The sequence below is a fragment of the Vipera berus genome (assembly GCF_964194415.1).
Source record: "Vipera berus genome assembly, chromosome: 6".
Taxonomy (NCBI): Eukaryota; Metazoa; Chordata; class Lepidosauria; order Squamata; family Viperidae; genus Vipera; species Vipera berus.
Genome location: NC_138208.1, coordinates 91,905,551 through 91,925,358, shown reverse-complemented (window position 1 = coordinate 91,925,358; position 19,808 = coordinate 91,905,551). Strand labels below are relative to the sequence as shown.

The window sequence follows — 19,808 nt, the reverse complement described above, 5'->3', positions numbered from 1 at the left end:
AAGGGCAGAAGATCAGTTACTGAACACCAAAAAAGAAGCTGGTCTCATCATGAGGTCCAGCAGCCTGGAGCCCGTCTTGTGAAGGCAGCCTCTAGGGCCAGAGGAAGCCAACGATCTGCCATGGGGCACCCCAGTCTTGGCTGCCTCCCTTTCTTCTCCCCCCGGAAAGGGACTTTCTTACCTGGCCGGGCGTCAAACTGCCGCATCTGCACCTCCTCCACGCATTCTGCTGGGAACCATCCCGTCCGTCCTTTCACGCTTCCTTCCCAGAAGCCCCCTTCTCCAATGCTGAGCACTGCGGGGAAAATGGGGAAGGGACAAGAGTCAGATCCATCAAGGCTGAGCATGGGCTGCTCCCCCCTCCCGGGTGCCCACCCGAGACCCCCGCAGACCTCTCACTTCCCACAACCTTCCCGTTTTTCCACTCACGGGCCTGTTAACAGAATTACGGTTCAAAATTGTATGAATTTTCACCTCTGTGGAAATCTGCATCTATTTCGGTTTGTATTTTTGTAAGCTACCCCCTCTTGCAAGTACTTTTATATTGCCCAGCCCTAGCCCCTTAACGTGCCAAGTTACACAATGCTTCCCCTGCTCGAACCAATTCCATTTTGCTCCAAAAAAGGCATTTTCTGATTGAACGGCACCCAAAATTTCCAACAACTCCTAAAGGGAACATCGGTTTCCCGGTTGCACAACAGGCCGGGAGGTGTGGGGGAGGGTGTGGGCCTTGACCTCTGAACGGAGCCAGCTGCCCCGTCGCAGCTCCAGCCTCTCTGCTTTCCGGCCCCGAAGGGCCTGGGCTGGTCCAGTGTGCCCCCCCCAACACTTGAGAGTCAAGGCACCATCCAGATCCTGGCTAGGGCCAGGTGTGGACGGTGCACAGAGAATTCTGGGGTTCACATGGCTGGCTGGGTAATTCTGGGAGTTGAGGTCCACAGGTTTTAAAATTGCCAAGATTGGACCCCCGTTTAAAACCTTGGTAGCTCCCACCCTGGCAGACTCTATACCAGGGGTAGACAACCTTGGCTCTTTTATGACTCATGGACTTCAACTCCCAGAATTCCTCAGCCAGAATAGCTGGAAACCTCTCTTTCCCCTCAGCATAGCTGGCTCAGGAATTCTGGGAGTTGAAGTCCACGAGTCATAAAAGAGCCAAGGCTGCCTACCCCTCCTTTATACAGAACCTCCCCAGGGAGTGTTAAAAACCTAACAACAGAAACTTAAGATTGCAAATACATGAAGGTCACCCACCCCTTAACCTAAGCTCCGAAGGTCCCTCTTCAGCTGTGCTGAAATGCCAATAGATAATTTTGTCAGCCCAGAAACACCTCTGGGGGGAGCGTCTTTCATAAAATGGGGCTGCCCTTTTGAGGGACTCCCAAAATCCCCCAGTTGGCATGCAAATGACTGAAGCAGCAGCAAAACACCTGCAGAAATGCCAATGCAATCCTGCCCTGCATTAACAGAGGGATATGTCAAGGTATTAAATAGCTGAACAGCTTAGGTAATGGTGTAATGTAATGTAAGATGGATGATGCGATGATAGGAATGACTCAGCAGGGACCTTGTCTGTGTCTGTATCCCTTTAAGAGCCCGAGTATAAAAGGGAAGGCTTTTGCTGCTCGCTCTCGCTCTCTCTCTCTCTCTCTCTCTCTCTCTCTCTCTCTCTCTCTCTCTCTCTCTCTCTCTCTCTCTCTCTCTCTCGTCTGTTACCTGCTGTGGCTGCTGTGTGTTGGGGTTTGCTATATTACCACATTTATGTATATTGTTCCTGGTGTATGGTATTTGTAGATAGTGTATGATAAACCACCATTTAATATGGGCCACTATTTACTGTATTTACTCCTGGGTTATCTCAGCGCAATAAGACTGTGCATGCTCTGACAGGATACAATCAAGATGACATGAAGATTTAGTACTGTTTTAGAATGCCTTGTTTGGCTAGACCACACTTGGAAAACAGCATCCAGTTTTGGTTGCCACGATACAAAACAGATGCTGCGACTCTAGAAAGAGCAACAAAGATGATTAGGGAGCCGGAGGCTAAAACATACCAAGAACGGTTGCAGGAATTGGGTATGTCTAGTCTAATTAAAAGAGGAGTGACAGGATAGCATCTTACAATATTCGAGGGACTGCCACAAAAAAGAGGGGCGGGGTCAACCTATTCTCCAAAGCACCTGACAGCAGAACAAGAAGCAACGGAAGGAGACTCATCAAGGAGAGAAGCAACCTGGAACTAAGGAGAAACTTCCTGACAGGGAGGACAATCAACCGGTGGAACGGAAGTTGCCTCCAGAAATCGTGGCTGCTCCATCACTGGAGGCTTTTAAGAAGAGACTCGACAGCCACTTGTCTGAAATGCTATAGATTCTCCTGTTTGAGCAAGGGGTTAGACTAGAGGACCTCCAAGGTCCCTTCCTGTTCTGTTACTCTGGTTCTGTAGAGATTGTCCTTCTTTGGGTCCGACTGCCCAGATTTGTTCGACTGGGGCCAGCCAACAACAGCTTCTAACTTGAGAATACGCACCCGGAGGTTAGAAGTACGCTACAATAACAAGCAGAAGGGCTCCTATCAATACCCTGGAAATAAAAGGGAGGGTCAGGGTTAGGGTTAGGATAACAGGATAACAGCTGCTGGATGAAAAGAGAAAAATGCTGTCCTGTATCAAAGAACTACTCAATTATTCTGGTTTGGTCGCCTTCAACCCTAACGATGCATTCCACTTGAGAATTGCAAAGAGCCCAGAAACAGAAATAGGATGGGAAGGCTTCGTTCTTGGAAGGAATTGATGTCCCCAGAGCAAGAAACATCTAGCACAGGGGTGTCAAACTCAATTTCATGGAGGGACGCATCAGCATTGCGGTTGCCCTCGGGGGGGGGGGTATGGCCAGGGTGGGCGTGGCCTACTGGGTGGGCGTGGCTAGAGTGCGTATGGCCTACTGGGTGGGCGTGGCCAGCTCTACATCGTTCACATCAAGGGTGCCTATGGGGGCCTGGGCAGGAGTGGGACAGATCTCAGGGTCTCTGGCAGGAGGAGGGTCTCTGGGCCAGGGCCAAGGCAGTGGGGGCCGTTCCCTCACTGTTTCCAGGATGGCTTCGCGGGCCGCGTGAAACCACTTCACGGGCCGGATCTGGCCCCCGGGCCTTGTGTTTGACATGTCTGATCTAGCAGCTCAAATCCAGCCAGTGTAAGATAGATACCCAGGGACTTTCTGGACCAGATTATAAAAAGATGGTTTTGCAAGCCCCTTGAAAATAATGCAGCAATCGCCAGAAATCAGCATTGATTTCTCCCAAAATGTTTAGTCACAGTAGATGCTCACTATTGGATTGGATCAGTTCCTTAATAGATTGTCGGTACTCAGAAAGTCATAATATAACTTAACTCTGGCAAAGCATTTGATGTGTCAATTAGCAAGCTGATTAAAGGTAGGCTAGATGGCATGTCAACTGTCTGATAGTGGGTTAAAAATTGGTACTCACAATGTAATCATCAACAACTCTTGATTACATTAGGGAGAGGCACACAAAATTAGTTCTCGCACCAGATGAGAAAATATAAGGAACAAATAGTTGTGAAAGGGATCTTGGAATCCTAGTGGACAATCATTTAAACATGAGCCAGCTGTGTGCAAAAAAAGCCAACGCAGCCCTAGGCTGCATCAACAGAGGAATGGAATCGAGATCACGTGAAGTATTAATACCACTTTACAAGGCCTTGGTAAGGCCACACTTGGAATCCTGCATCCAGTTTTGGTCACCACGATGTAAAAAAGATGTTGCGACTCTAGAAAGAGTACAGAGAAGAGCAACAAAGATGATCAGGGGACTGGAGGGTAAAACATATAAGGAACGGTTGCTGGAATTGGGCATGTCTAGTTTAATGAAGAGAAGGACCAGGGGGTGACAGGACAGCAGCCTTCCAATATTTAAGGGGCTGCCCCAGAGAAAAGGGGGAGGGTCAAGCTATTCTCCAAAGCGCCCGAAGGCAGGACAAGAAGCAACAGACAGAAACTCATCAAGGAGAGAAGCAACCTGGAATTAAGGAGAAACTTCCCGACAGTGAGAAAAATTAACCACTGGAACAACCTGCCTCTAGAAGTTGTGGGTGCTCCATCACTGGAGGTCTTTAAGAAACTGGGTAGCCACTGGTCTGGAATGGTATGGTCTCTACTGCTCAAGCAGGGGGTTAGACTAGAAGACCTCCAAGCTCCCTTCCAGCTCCACTCTGATTGACCTCTGTGCTGATCAAGGGGCTGACCTCAAGGATCGTTCCCACTTTCCTGTGCTGCCAGATGCCTTGGCTAAATCCAGTGGGGCAGAGCAGGCGGTGCTGGTGCAGCCCTTTTGCCAGTCTGATTGTGCATCAGTGCAGAGAACAGCCGGATTAAGAGTCAGCATTCTCCTTTCTCAGTCTGATATATTCCTAATTAAGCCCCTAGTGCTGTTCCCTCGGATTGGCTCAAGCGAGGCTCCTGGCAAGACCTTGCAAGCCAAAAGGCCTTGGAGGGGAGGGGGCCCCCTCAGATAAACGCCTGCAATTATTGCCTGGGCCATCCTGAGATGGAGGAAGAGTCCACGTGTGGAGAGGGGGGGACACCAACTTGGTGCAGCCACGTTCCAAGCTGCATTCGGCCATCGATCACGGGGTGTTAATGGCTGCAGCAAAGGCAGGGCCCCGTCCTCCGCAGGCAGAAGGACGCTCTCCGGAGCAGCAGCTGGCAGGCAAAGGGAGGGAGCCAAGCGTCCCAGCGCCGACTCGGCCTCCTCTTCTTCCACCATGACCAGCAACACTTGCACAAGGGGCAGGGCTGGAGGGGGGAGGGGGGAACAGAGGCTGGCCCAGCCATCCAGATCTTTCCCAGACGGACGGACCTCAGCGGTCCAATCCAGTGGACTTTTTAAAGGAGAGATGTCATAGAGAGGTCATCTCCTGTCTCCTTAAACAGAATAACAAGACTCAGATGGGAGACTGGGGGTCTCCCAGCCCAACCCCTCGCTCAAGCAAGAGACCCTCTTCCCTTCCAGACAAAGGGCTGTCCATTCTCTCCAGTGGAGCACCCACAGCTTCTGGAGGCAGGTGTTTCCACTGGATGACCGTCCTCGCCGTCAGGAAATTTCTCCTTCTCTCCGTGGTTAGTCTCCCTCTGTTAGTTCTGATCTTAAACGGAAGGTCTGGGCAGTCCTTGGGCTTGTGGACTCCTGCAACACCCTGGCAGTGGGTGAGGGGGAGGCCCTCTGCCCCCTCCCCGGACCCTCAGTGCAAAGGGGCTGTTTTTCTTTTCTCTCTTTTCGTTGCAGCTCTCTGCACACGCACGGCCCCCTCGAAGCAAGCCAGATTATGCAGAAAAGAAGCAACGTGATGCAGCAAGCCGGAGAAAGGAGAGGCCGCTGAGAAGGGACCAAATCAGGCTTAATCAACGCCATTCACTCGCCCTCCCCAGCCCTCTTCATCTACTGGCGCACCTGCTCCCTTCTGTTCAAAGCCGTGTGTGTGTGTGTGTGTGTGTGTGTGTGTGTGTGTGTGTGTGTTGTTTTGCTCCCACCCACTCCAGTAAGACAGACAAGGAGGACTTTGGGATCTGCAGCCTTAACAAAAAGGGCTGGGCTGGAATGAGCCCTTTTACTACCCAATTTTTGCCCGCACGATTTCCGTTCCTTCCCGGGGCTTGGGCGAGGGGCCAAGGCGGCAAGTGGAAGAACGGGGAGTATAATCTTCAGGAGACCAAAGGGGCATCTGGAGGGCTGGTGCCAACACCCTCCCCCGGAGAGCCAGGGGTCTCGGGGCTTCTGTGCCAGAGCTGGAAGCCTCTTGAGACGGCACCAGAGTGAAGATAGGGTGGGTGTACCAGGAACTTGGCGGGGAGGAGAGCCACGTAACAGAAGGGCAGACTTGGGACCTTGGAGGTCTTCTAGTCCGACCCCCTGCTCAAGCAGGAGACCCTCTGCCATCCCCAGACCAACGGCTGTCCAGTCTCTTCTTCAAGACCTCCAGGGTTGAGGCACCCACAGCTTCTGGAGGCAGGCTGTTCCAATGGTTAACTGCTCTCCCTGCCAGGAAATTCCTCCTCACTTCCTGGCTGCTTGCACCCTTTGCCTCTTGCTCTCCCCTCAGGTGCTTAGTCAGGGTTACGTGGTCATCCCAGCAGGCAAATTCTGCCGAAAGGTCCAGCAAAGGGCCAGATTCCTTCACAGAATCACAGCGGTGGGCAGGAGGCAGTTGGATGCTTTTAAGAAGAGACCGGACACCCATTTGCCTGAAAGGACATAGCGTTTCCTGCCTGAGCAGGGGGCTGGACTAGAAGACCTCCCGGGTCCCTTCCAACTCTTGATTCTATTCTATTCTATTCTATTCTATTCTATTCTATTCTATTCTATTCTATTCTATTCTGTTCTGTTCTGTTCTGTTCTGTTCTGTTCTGTTCTGTTCTGTTCTGTTCTCTTCTCTTCTCTTCTATTCTTCTCTTCTCTTCTCTTCTATTTTGTTATTCTTACTCTATTCTCTATCCAAATGAAATGCAGGAGGAGCCCCTGGCAAGGGGAGTGGATGGGGGCCGGGGTGGGTGGGGGAAGGGGAATTACAAGGGTGAGAAAGAGCTCCCCGTTTCCTTGCCTGGTGCTGAAGGTACCAAGCTGGGGGAATCAGAGCCAGGAGCCACAGCAAAAGGTATTTTCTGTCCCACTCACTGTGCAATTTCTTAAGACTAATCACTACAGACTTCCAGAGAGCAACTGAACATTGTAAAAGGAAAGAAAAAAGGATGATTGGAAAATATGCAGGGTTTGCAAAATCTGGGAGACTGCTTTTATCTGCATTAATTTACCTCAAAACTGTACAAAAATTGGCACTGCATTTCGGGGGGGGGGGGGAGGAAAGAAAGAAAAGATAATCAGGACAGATTACTATTGCTCAAACACGAGTAATGAATGATTTAAGTGAATAATTAGAGGACTCACAAAAGGGAATTTAGGGAAAAGTCGTTCCCGCCATCCCGAATGGACAGCTCAGAAACTCTGCTTACTTACGCAGAATTTATTCTGCTTGCCCGGCAACTGATTTACTGACACAGAACCCATAACACCGGCCTGAGCTGCTGGGGATCGTGGGTCACCCCAAATTAGCTGCACCCCTGCACGCCTCTCCTGTGTTGGCAAGAGGGATCTCTAGCAGGCTGAAAAGAACAGGGGCCGAGCCCAAATCGGGTGTGCTGCCGATGCTCCCCACGGATGCCGGCAGAAACAAGGAGGGGGGGAGGAGCTTCAAAGCCCACCTTAGATCTGCCCGGGATCCCACCTGTCAGCCCTGCCAGGTAGGCCAGGAGAGGCCCTCCCTCTGCGGGAGGGAGAAACCTGTTTGGAGCGAGATCGGCTGCAAGAACAGCCCCTTGCAACCTGGCTTCTTCTGCTCCCCCTTCCTCCTTATACAGGCGGTCCTCGACTTACGATGGCTCACTTAGTGACCGTTTGAAGTTAGAAGGGCGCTGAAAAAAGTGACTCAGGGCCGTTTTTCGACCATTAGTGTCCCCGTGGTCACGTGATGAAGATTCAGGCCCTCGGCAACCGACTCACATTTACGATGGTCACAGTGTGTCCCGGGGTGTGTGTGTGTGATGCGATCCCCTTTTGCGACCTCCTGACCAGCAAAGTGAATGGGGAAAGCCAGATTCACTTAACAACCGGGTGACTAACTTAACAGCTGCAGTGATTCAGTTAACAACTGTGGCAAGGAAGGTCGTAAAATGGGAGAAACAAATGTCTCATTTAGGAACCGGAATTCTGGGTGCCATCGGTGGTCGTACGTGGAGGGCCGCCTGGTCTTCTGGAGCTGCTTCCCAATGTTACCTGGATGTCCTCGCCTCGGAGAAGGCTTCTGCCGCCCCCCCCTGCTCCTGCTGGGTCAGGAGGGGGGGTCTCCTCCTCCTCCAGGTCCATCGCCATTTGCAAGGGGGGGGGGAAGAGAGAGAGAGAGGGAAGAGGCAGGCGTGGGATGAGGAGAGAGCGAGGAGGAGGAGGAGGAGGAGGGAGGAAGGTCATAGTTACCCAGCTGATGAGGTGAGCCATGGAGAGCTGGGCATGAATGCTCATGCAAGAGATGAGCGAGAGGCAGCACAGAGCAGCCGGCTGGCGGAGAGACAGAGACGTCACCAGAGAAGGCGAAGCCCAGCAAATTAAGCCCCCCCCGGCCCTGCCCCCCATTCCCAAGCCCCCCACCCAAGTTTCCCAAGGTGGACAGAACACATTCTCCCGTGCCCCCACATTCCCCCCCTCCTCTACTGGTGTTCCTCCACTTAGGGCCACACCGGAGCCCAAACTTTCCATCGCTAAATGAGACATTTGAGCTTTGCCCTATTTGACGAGCGTTCTGGCTACTGTCGTTAAGTGGATCACCGCAAGAGTTAGCAACAGGGTTGTTAAGTGGGTTGCGCGCGACCTCCCTGAATCCGGGGGACGGGCCCCCCTCCCCTCTGCTTGGATTCCTTCCCGGCCTCCGGTCACTAATTGGGGAGGGAGGATCTCGGAGGGCGGCTTAAGCCAAACCGCTTTGCGCCAAGCCGCAGCAGGAGGCGTTTCCACACAACCGCCCGGCTGATGCGCAAAGCCGCTTCGGGCTGGGACGGTGCCCACCATGCTGGACCCGTTCCTCGTCCCAGGAGATCCACGGAAAGCAACGGGGATCCAGACATGATCCCTGGAGCGATGGGCACTGAGCGGACAGACGGACGGACGGAGAGACCAACTTCCCCTAAGCTTTCGGATCAGGACGCCAAGCGCAGGGCTGGGGAGCCCCAGGGTGCCTCTGAAGGGCCTCCGGTTTATGATGAGGCCCCAAAGGTGCTTTTCCCAAAAGGCAGCTGGGCGTTCTTGGCCCCTTTTTCCTTTGAAAAAGCGCCCTGGGGACCCCCACAGGCCCCGCCCAATGCCCCCCCCCGCTCTGAAGTGAAACCCTGCAGGCCATCGCTCAGCCCGCCAGCCCCGAAGGAAGGAAGGGGGGTTACACAAAAGGAACCCACCAGGTTCCCCCTCCTGTCCCCAGCGGGATGGGGGTCCAGGGAAGGGGCTGAAAGAGGGGGACCCTCCTGGGGGCACTCGGAGCCTAGGACACCTGGTGAGAAGGCCGGGCTGCCCCTTCGTCCTGGTTACACTGAGGAAGCAACTCTGGGTCTTGATGCAAAGTGGGGGTCCCAAGGGGGCTGCAGCTGGGGCGGCGCTTGAGGGGGGAATTGCCTTCAAGCCAATGTTGGCTGAAAGGGACTACAAGGCCCCCCTTTCTTTGCCCCCCCCCGCTCAGGCTAACCCCAGAGCCCTCGTTCCACGTTTCCCCCTGCATCTCCCTTGCAGCAGCAGCCCCAGATGCCTCTTTGCCTCTCTCTTGGGGCGGGGGGGGGCTTCTTTCTCTCCTGCACCCCCCTGACAAGCAGCTGCACCAAAGGCTGCTTTGAGCGAGGCCTCCTCCGTCGCCATGGCAGTGCGGCTCCCTCCCGTCTCCGTGCCACGGCCGGCTGATCGGCTGGCTCGGCTGGCTGCTCCAAGGGGCCCTGGAGCCCCCTCCTCCTCCTGGCGGCCCACCCATCCTTGCCGGCAGAGGATCCACTCCAGCTTCCCGGTCCCAGATCTGCTTTGCACAGCCGCCCTGGAGGAGGAGATCAGCCGGGCCGGCTTAGATCGCAAGCAGCTTTGTAAGCCTCCTTATTGGGCCTGGAAGCTGAGATCCCCCAGCCCCCCCCCCACCCTGGGCCTTTGCCAGTGGGGCCAGAGGGGAGGGGTCTCACGGCTCAGGTCACCGGCTGTGAACTTGGCCAACTGCTGGGGCCTTACAGCTCCCCGTCTGTCTTTTCGGGAAGATCCAGGGAGCAGAAGAGCCCCTGCATTTTCACAGAGGAGGGGGACCGTCTTTTATTTGCAAGACTTAAGAATTGCAGGCAGTCCTTGTTAGGTGTTCTTGTGCCGGCCATGGCAGTTCCTTAAAAGGTCACCAGATGGAAGCAAAGAGGCACTTTTGCTCCCAGGGGTGGGTCAGCCTGCAGCCCCATTGGAGAGAGCTAATGGCCCTCCGGCCCCCTCGCTCTCATTGGTAAGGGAGGGGCCGGGGACCCCCATAAAAGCCCCTGCACCGGGGGGGGGGGCTGCTCTTCGGCTCTCGTTCTAGCTCCCCCTGGGACCGATCCATGGGCTCAACCCAGGCATGGCTGCCTCCGTGCCAGGGAACTCTTTTCTCTGCTTTATCTTTAAACAAAGCTTCACCTGATTGCATCCCTGCGTGGTGCCTTTTCCTTGGAAGCGCCTCAACGAACCATTGGCCTTGTGAGGACTCTCACAGTCCTCGACTTACAACGATTCAATTAGTGACCGTCTGAAGTCACAACAGTACTGGAAAAAGTGACTCAGGACCGTTTTTCACACGACCATCGCAGCGTTCCCCCGCGGGGACACGATCAGAATTCAGACCGTTGGCAACCGACTCATATTTATGACGGTCGCCGTGTCCCGGGGACCTGCCGACGAAGCCAGATTCACTTAACGACTGGGAACAAAACTCACTTAACAAACATCTCGCTCAGCAACAGGTATTTTGGGCTTAAGTCGAGGACTGCCCGGTGCCCAGCTGATGAGGGCATCCTAGCCTCCCTGGCTCTAACTTCCTTGGGGAAGGTGTCGAGTTCAAAGCACGCGCGGCGGCCGTCTTTCCAGGAGCTGCTAATTCTGAGCTTCCTGCCAGCCTGAGCTGCCTTTTCAAAGGCTCCTTTGCCTTCCATGCCAGTGTGGGAGTTTCTCCAGCGTGGTGACTAATCCGTATTTGTGGCACGTCCCTCCCCTCGCTGGAAGAGTAGGAGTAGCGCTGCTCTTCCTCCCGGATGCCTCGTGGGCTCGTGGCAAGCAAGTGGCGCAGCCAGGCAATCCCTCCAACGTGCCGCCCACCGTCCCTTGTGGACTTGGGCGCTTTGCCGGCAGGCTCAAGGAGCTTCGGTTGGCTGGAGGAATTGGGGGGGGGCACCGCCCAAGGACTGCGGCCATGGTTGCGTCTCCAGGAGGCGGCCAGCCCGGCCCCCAGCGAGCAAAGGCCCAGGAGCAGCAGCCCGGCCAGCTGGCCAACTGGGTAGAGCGCCCAGGAAGTGCAGAAAGGGGCCGAGATCCCCAAGGCAGGAGGGGGGGAGGGAGGGAGGCGCTGCCCCCCTGGCTGGGTTCCCGTCCAGCCAGCGAGGTGGGATTCTTCCTCAGATCTCCCCCCGGGGGCCAAGCCCCCTCCCGCACCCCCAGATCCCTGGAGTCACGACTCTGGATCCAGCAAGATCCCCCAACTCTTTGGCGCCTTCTCCTCCATTACAGAATGGGCGACAGCTGGTCCTCGGCTTACGACAGTCCATTTAGCGACCGTTCAAACTCACAACGGCACTGAAAAAAGGGACTTTTTTTCACGCTCACGACCTTTGCGGCATCCTCGCGGTCACGCGATCCACATTCAAACACTTGGCCACTGACTCGTCTTTATGACGGTCACCCCTTCCCCGGGCGGGGAGGGGGGTCACGTGATCCCCTTTTGCGACTTTCTGATCAGCAAAGCCAAAGGGGGAAGCCGGATTCACTTAACGGCCGAGTTACTAATTTATCAACTGCAGCGACTGTTAAGTGATTTGCTTAACAGCTGAGGCAAGAAAGGTCGTGAAATGGGGCAAAGCTCAGCAAGCGTCTCACTTAACAACAGAAAAGTTGGGCTCAATTGTGGTCGCAAGTCAGGGACTTCCTGAACTTGGCTCCTCTCTGGAGCAGCCTCCCATCTTTTCCTGCCAAGGGGCTGATCTGCTTCGGTCTCCTTTATATTTTATTTATTTTATTGGATTTATATTTATTTATTTATTTATTTATTTATTTATTTATTTATTTATTTATTTATTTATTTTTATATACCGCCCTATTCCCTGAGGACTCAGGGCGGTTTACAGGGAATTAAAAATCCAAAATACAAAAATTAAGAACCAAATTAAAAAATATTAAATTGACCCTGTAGTCGATTAAAAAGAACCCCAAATTAAAATTTCTCCTCAGTCTGGGCCCGAGAGCTCGAAGAGCCAAGTCTTCAGGCCCCGGCGGAATGATCGGAGGTCGGGAGCAGTCCTCAGCTCCACCGGCAGCTGGTTCCAGAGGGCAGGCGCCCCCACTGAGAAGGCCCTATCCCTGGGTGTCACCCGCCGGCAATCTCTTACCGGCGGGACCCTGAGCAGACCCTCCCTGTGGGAGTGCACTGGGCGAAGGGCTTTTAATGACGGCAGCAGGTGTTCCCTCAAATACCCCGGACCCAGGCCATGTAGGGCTTTATAGGTGATAACCAGCACCTATATACCAGCCCGGGACCCCTCCTGGGCCCGGCTGCCTCCCCTCCCTCGCGGCCCTTCCCTCCAGTGACGAAGCAGCCTCTTCGCCAGCTCCTCCCTTCCCTCGACTGCCAGCCAGAGGCTCCTGCCCCCCCCCAGCCCCCCCCAGCAGGTCTGTTGGAAGGAGCCCTTGGCAGAGCGGCCCATTCAAGCAGATCCTTACTCCTCTCCCGGTTTCCCCCCCTCTTGGTGCATCAATCTGCCGTGAAGGAGGAGTTCCAGTCTCTCGCCCTTCTGCACGCGTGCCACACACGACAGCCCACACGCATGTATAAATAGAGGACGCCCGCCTGCCTGCCAGATGGGTCACGCCAGCTGCCCCCCAGGCCTGCGTTCCAACCGTTTGCTTAGGGACCGTTCAGAGTTACAAGGGACTTGTTATGACCGCTTTTCACACAGGGCTCGCCTGATCGAACTTCCAGCCCTCGGCAGCCGGTTCATACTTACGACGGTCGCAACCTCCCGGGTTCGGGCGATCCCCTTTTGCGACCGTCTGACAAGCAAAGCCAATGGGGAGGCCGGATTCACTTAACGACCAAGTTCCTAACCTAACACCTGCGGTGATTCACTTAACAACCGTGGCAACAGAAGGTTATAAAATGGGGCAAAGCTTACCTAACAACCGTCTCGCTTAGCAAAAGACATTTTGGGCTCGACATGGTCGTAATCCGAGGACCAGCTGTGCTCCAGCCCAAGGAGACGCTTCTTGAAGTTCAACCGTGCAAAGCTAAGGCCTCTGCTGGCTCTTCCCTGGCGCTCCCCCTCCGCTCACGAAGGCCCAGCCTGGCACTCGGCTCTTCCGCCAGGGGCCCCGTTTCCACAACAGGCAACCGGGGACCGGCCACGAGGGCCCCCTGGGGCCCCAACACGACTCCCCTTCTCAGGTCCCAGAGCAGCTGCCAGCCAGATACAGCCCCCCCCATCTCAGCTCCTTCTGCCGCCTTCTCCCACGCTGAGCGCCAGAGGGAGAGACCTGAGCTCCAAGAGGCGGAAGGACGGACAGACGGATGATCCACCGACTCTCAGCAACCGGGCAGACACGGACCGGCTTTGTAAAAGACACTTCACTGGGCTGGCGGAAGACTTAACAGGTTCACCTGGGAACCCGCCTCACGGGCTTCACGTTAATGCTGGCCAGCTCTTGCCCGGGCTTATCGTGCTGTGAGCGCTTGGGCCACCTCACGCCTGCTGCAGATTCAGAAGCCGGGTAATTTATTCGGCACGTTCTAAGGAGGCACCGGGTGGCCGATCCTTGGATTTGCCTAGTTCTGAAGCCAGGATTCAGAGAGGATTTTTCCTTGCTCCTGACTGTGGCAAACTACTCCTGGTTGTTACAGCTCCAAGTCTCCCCCACTCCACACTGTCAGAATTAAAAGAACGTGTGTGTGTGTGTGTGTGTGTGTGTGTGTGTGTGTGTGTGACCTGGTCCAACAGAAGACTTTGATTGTGCAGCATCTTCAAGGACATCCCTTGCAGGAGGCAAGCCCCATCCCCGGCCATCCCATCGTCCCTCTCCGTCCCACCCTCGCCCTTTCCCTCAGCCATCAGTCCGGCTTGTGTAAATATACATTCTGGGGAAGAAGAGGGGGGAGCCTCAGCAGCTGCCCTTCTCATCTGACATGTCACGGCTGGACTGCTGGACCGGTCCACGCCACATCCTCAGTGGATGACGGAGTCCCTGCAGCACACGGGGACTGCGTGTGTTTGTGCAGCCCAGCCCGTGCGCAACGGCACGGTCCGGGGAAATAGCAGGTAGCCGTGGCTCTTGAAAGCCAAATCGTGGTGGGGACCACATCAAACCGCATTGGGGGGGATTTACCCTCACTCCCGTTCTGCCCTGATTCAGCACCTGGCTGCGGGCAACTCTTGGCCATTAGAGCTGCAAGCAGGAGCAGCACTTAAGATGGGCGATGCCGTTCTGCTAGCCTGGCAGCACAGACGGAGGGCATTAGCCCTCTTTCCCTGGCAATTCCTCCTTGCTGCTCTGCTTTGTGCAAACCTAGTTCTCCGTTCTCCTGCCAAGGTCTTGGCCCAAGTCTAGAACTTTCCCGGAGAGCCCTCAGTGCCAGCAAGAGCCCAGCCCCCCTCCCTTCTTGAACCCAAATGAACCCGGGACGCCAAAACGGAGCAAGAGCAGCGAGACAGACTCTGTCTGCGTGCAGAAGACCAATGAAACGACAATGGCCAGTTTGGACGGACGTCACCAAAAGGGGCCCTGGCCTCACAGATGACCGGCCAGGAATGCTCTCGGCCACTTTGGGCTTGGAGAGAGCTGCAAGCCGTGCCGGACTCAGACCCCGGTCGGGAGAGGGGCTCTGGACGCCTCCAAGGGCCGGGCCGGGCTTGCTCGGATGCTGGCCCAGCCAGGAGCGCATCAGGCAGGCCCCGCGTGCCCCACACCAAGACCCCCTTCTGGTTTCACAGGGGCCTCCGGATAGGACAACCACCCCAGGGGAACCGCAGGACCATCTTTGCAACACAACCGCCTGCCTGCACAGCCAGCGCTGCAGGGATGAGTGGGCGCACCGATGCACCGGGTTCCAGAAGGTGCTGTGAGCACACAAGAGGCACCCGCAGCGTGCAGCACAACCTGACTGGACTGCCTGTGGGGAAGGCCCTCCTGAGTCAGCCCGGCCAAGAACAGCAGCCCAGCCAGCTGGCCAAGAGGCCACGGCTGCCCACAGGGAGGCCAGAGATCGAAGAAGAGCAACGCCCCTCGGAGGGGCAGAAAGCGCAGAACGTAGCTGAGTCTCCCAAGCGGACGGGGCAAATGGGAAGAAGGAGGCCCGGAGCCTCTGGCTGGGTCCACCTTCCACCCAGATCTTGCCCTGGGGCCCAAGCCCCCTCCTGCAGCCCCAGAGCTCTCGTGTGCCAACTCTGGACTCTTCCCCATCTGTTGCATGCTCACATGCCACAAGCACGTGTGTGTGCATGCACACAGAGGTGCCTCAATTCCCGTCTGTTGGAAGATGCTGGGAAACATGCAACTGATCCCCGGCCTCAAGGTCTCCCCGTGGGCAATTCACATGTTACCGCATCTCGCCGGTCCCTCCTCGGTCAGGGCCATTTATATGCCGATTTGTCACGCTCAACCCAACCAATCCAGAGAGATAACGGCTCTTCACACAACACAGCTCGCCTGGTTACAGACTTAGCCAATGTTCTGGGTTTATTTCACAGGGCCAGCCGCACCCAAAGGCTAACCGAGATCAAAGCTAACCAGGGTTAGCGTGTGCCCGGAGGGCTCCCGGTGCGTTTTTCATGACGAGATGAAGGCCTTTGGGCAAATTCGCCAACCGGCTGCCCTGGGACTGGAAGGGCAGCAACAAGCAGGGACCCTCCCCTCCAACGCCAGAGGGGATCTCTCTGCCCCCCCAAAAGAAGAGGCCGGTGATGCCCCCCCCCCCCGAGTCCTACTGGGCCTTTTCTCTCGCCTCGACTCATCCCAGGAAGGAAACCCACTCGGAGCTCCCCCCCCCGACCCCAAACGCCCTTCCCCACCTTGGGAACCCTGCGCCCGGAGGGACGGGGGAGGGGAAGGGGGCTCCCCGGGCGGGGGAGGGAGAGGAGGGCTCACCCTTGACGGCTTCTCCGCGGTTGAGCTGGATCTCGCCCTGGCCCTGCGGCGCGTGGCTCTTCACGGCGATGAACCGGCGGCCGGGCACGGCGCTGTACAGCTTCTTCTTCGGGCCCCGCAGCGGGGCCGGCGCGGCGTGCGGGGTGTGCTCCACGCCCGGCCCGGCGCCCGGCGCCCCCCCGGGCCCGCTGCCGCTCCCGCCGGGGCTGTAAACGAAGACATAGGTTACGCTGCTCAGGCCGGGCGCGGGCGGCGGCGGCCGGGGCACCATGGGCGCGGCGCGGGGGCTCCGGCGGGCCGGAAGGACGGCGAGTCGAGGGAGCCGCTGGGCGGGGGGGGAGCGGCCTCTCCTGCGGCCCTCCGCCGGGCAGCTCAGGGCATGGCGGCCGGCCGGGGGGGGCGCGGCCGCCGGGAGCCGCCCCCGCAGCCCGCTGGCCCGGCCGGGGCGCCGCCGGCGCGGTGGGGCTGCTGGGCACGGGCGCCGCCGCTGCCTCCGGCTCGGCCCGCCGACCCCTCCGACGGCGGCAGCAGCGGCGGCGGCAGCGCCATGGCTCGGCCGCCGCTCCGCTCGCCCGCCCGGCTGCGGGGCTCAGGGGCCGCCCGCGGGACGCTGCCGCCCGGCCCCGCTGCGCCGCCGCTGCCGCTGCTGGCCGCGCATGAGGGCGGCGGGAGGCGCTCGCTCGGCTGCCGGCAGCCCCGGCCGGCCTGGCTCGCCGGCTCCGGCTGCCTCCCCGGCCGCGGCTGCCTCGGCTCGCCCGCCCGCCGCCGCTCCTCCCCTCGGCTGGGCGGGGACCCTCCGGGCCCTCCCCCGCCGCGCGCCCGCCCAACCCCCCCCCCCGCCCCCCGCGGACGGCGGACTCGGGCCGGCGGTGGGCCGGAGGGGAGGGGCGCGCCCCGTCCAGAAGGCGACCGGCCTTTCCCCGGGCCGGGCAAGAGCCCGGAGGGGCGTCCCGGTCGGTCCGAGCCTCGGAGCTCCCCGCCGGGTGAGGCAATGGGGACCCCCTCGGGACAGCGCCCCTCCTGACCCCCGTCCCGCCCGGGAGTGGTCGCCCTGCCTTTGCCCGAGGGGTTCGGCTCCCCAGCCCTGTCCCCTACAGCTGGCTTTCCTGGTGGCCTCCCATCCCGAATGTCCCAAGTTCCCTTTTTAAATCAGCCACCCAACCGGGGTCTGCCCTAGACAAGGGATGGGTTCTCCCGCTGCCCGAAGGATGCGATGGCTTATCGGGGTGACCTGGGACTCCCTCCCCCCTCCCCCAATCTCTTGTGGTAGTACGGAAGGTCTGACTTGGTGCAGGTTTTCCTCCCAAGCCTTTTTCAAGTCCTGTGCAGGACCTTTCTGCCCCCCAGCCAGCCTCACGCGACCTCCAGACGCCCCCCTCCCCAACAGAGAACCCCAAAGGACCGCCTGCTTTGCTGCCCCACACCCCAACACGCAAGAGGGTGACAACAGCCCCCTTCCCTCCTTGCAAGCACACCCACGCTCTCCCCATAAGCACAAACCAGTGAGCCCACTAAGCCCAGTCCGTGCTGGGCCAGATTGGCTCATCTCTGCCACTAACAACCCCCCACCCCCAAGCTGGCTTGGCTGTGCCAGGGGCAGCGGGTTCAAATCAGCAACCATCCTGCCAAGCAGCAACCACTAAAGGGGGGGTGGGGAGGCAGAAAATCGGCTCAGGGCTTCCAGAAACCCTTTGCCCCCCCCCAGGTACCTGCCCTGCCCCCCACCCTCCCCATCCCAGGCTGACCAGCTCTGGTCATCGTAGGTTCCAAGCGGAATATGCCAAACAAGGGTGGGGTGGGGGAGGGGAGGCGCAGGAAAGCCTGAATTGATCTATTCAGAAGAGAGGAAGCTTCTTGGATGAGAAGCGAAACGATTTCAAAGGAAAAATAATAATAATAAGGTCGAGTCGCCTTTTGGGAGAAAAACACCTTTGGGGAAAGCCACTCAGGGTGGGGGCCTATCAAAAACGAGCACAAGCGCTTTAAGGTGAAATGCACCCGTCCATGGTGCACTGCCCTCCAAAAAGGCAGCCAGGGAAAGGACACAACTGCGAGCCAGGGTGACGCTCACCCAGGGTTAATTTGGAGAGGAAGGGCGGGAGGGGGGGGGAGTCCTTATCACCATTCATTTAGCCCGTATTTAAAATTCAAGTAGCACTGGAAAAGTGACTCGTGACCAGTCCTCACACTTATGACCATTGCAGCAGGAGAGAAATTCAGCTGCCTGGCAACGGGCGTGTGCATACACGGCGGCCATGTCCCCTGGTCATGTGATCGCCATTTATCACCTTCCCAGCTGGCAATCGGGGAAGATGATTTGCTTAGTGACTGCGTGATTCACTTAACAACTGCAGCGATTCATTTACACACCCTAGCAAAAAAAAAGTGGTAAAATCAGGACTGACTCACTCACTCGGTCAGCAACGGAAATTCTGGTCACGACTGTCGTCGTAAGTGGAGGACTATTCTCCTGGGAGCTCTGGCACCCCACGAAGTCACAATATTTGCCACAGCCGCAGGGCCGCAGCCTGACCCACGTGCCCATAATCCACGTCCTGCCAAGTGCGGAGTTTGGGGCAAAAGCGTGCCCCTGTTTGACCCCACCCCTCAAAGGAAGAGCCGGAGGGTCCACGGCAAAGCCGAAGGCGCTTAAGGGACCGAAGGGCCTTTTCTGAGCAGAGGAACGACGACGGAGGGACAACCCTTTCAGGGTCAACACAATGCAGCACAACCGCTCTCAGGTGAACTGCAACTCCCAGTGCTACACTCACGGAGGAGAATAGGAGCTGTAGCAACACAGCTGTGACATTTATTATACACCTTTATAAAGTCACCCAACTCTGGATGGTGCTCAGGTTAAAAACACAGTTCAACAAGTGGCCATTATTAATATTATTATCCTCTTTTAAGATGACTGTAACTGGAAGAACGGTGCTCAGAATAGAACCGGAAGGGACCATGGAGGTCGTCTAGTCCAACCCCCTGCCCAAGGAGGAGACCCTGGACAAGTAGCTGTCCAGTCTCTTCTTAAAAACCTCCAGTGATGGAGCGACAACAACCTCTGGAATCAAGATGTTCCACTGGCTAATAGTTCTCACTGTCAGGCAATCCCTCCTTAATGCTCTTAATTCTCTCGAGAGTCCCTCGGACTGCAAGGAGATCCAGTCAGTCGATCCTAAAGGAAATCCACCCCGACTGTCCTTTGGAAGGACAGATCCTGAAGCTCAAAACTTTGGCCACCGAAAGAAGGAGAGGGGGCTCCTTGGAAAAGACCCCGATGCTGGGAAAGAGGGAAGGCAAAGGGAGAAGCCGACGGCAGGAGGAGGAGGAGGGGGTTAGATGGGGTCTTCGATGCAAAGAACGTGAACTTGGGCCGAGTCTGGGAGATGGGGGAAGAACGTCTCTCTCTTTCTCTCTCTGTGTGTGCGCGCGCGTGCCTGGCATGTTCTGGACCTTGACTGCCTCTATACTCTTCACTGTGGCCCTCAAAACATTCTTGTGAGCAATTCCTCCTCAACACGGGCTTAAACAGGGCTGCTGGCCAGCTGTTTGCCCACAGAGTAGCAGTGGGAGAAGAGTTTGCCGTGAACGTCCTTTGTGGCACGAGGCCTGTTCTTGCTGCAGTGTCCTCCTTAATCTGGGCTCTTCGGCGTGTCCAGTCCCTTTCCAGGAGCTGCACAAGCAGCTTCCTCTTGGCCAGACTTGTCAGCTGGACTTGAAGGGGGAAAGAAAGGGCAGCCTGAATCAGGGTGTGTGTGTGTGTGTGTGTGTGTTGCTTGTCTCCACGGTGCGCATTCTCACAAGCAGCTCGCAGAAAACTGAGGCTGGAAAAGCTGTGGGGAGGCCAGCCCGAAGGA

The 19,808-nt window shown here is 56.9% G+C and overlaps 1 protein-coding gene across 1 annotated transcript in view; it reads right to left on the bottom strand.

Moving 5' to 3' along the window:
- The window catches only part of SHANK3 (SH3 and multiple ankyrin repeat domains 3), a gene marked incomplete at both ends in the record, with an annotated part of 518,002 nt that overhangs the window by 79,207 nt on the left and 418,987 nt on the right, over positions 1-19,808 (bottom strand). The window contains 2 exons of the mRNA XM_081330688.1: positions 182-295; positions 15,952-16,157. Coding sequence (XP_081186814.1) covers positions 182-295; positions 15,952-16,157 — 320 coding nt within the window. The remainder of the gene's footprint in view (positions 1-181; positions 296-15,951; positions 16,158-19,808) is intronic.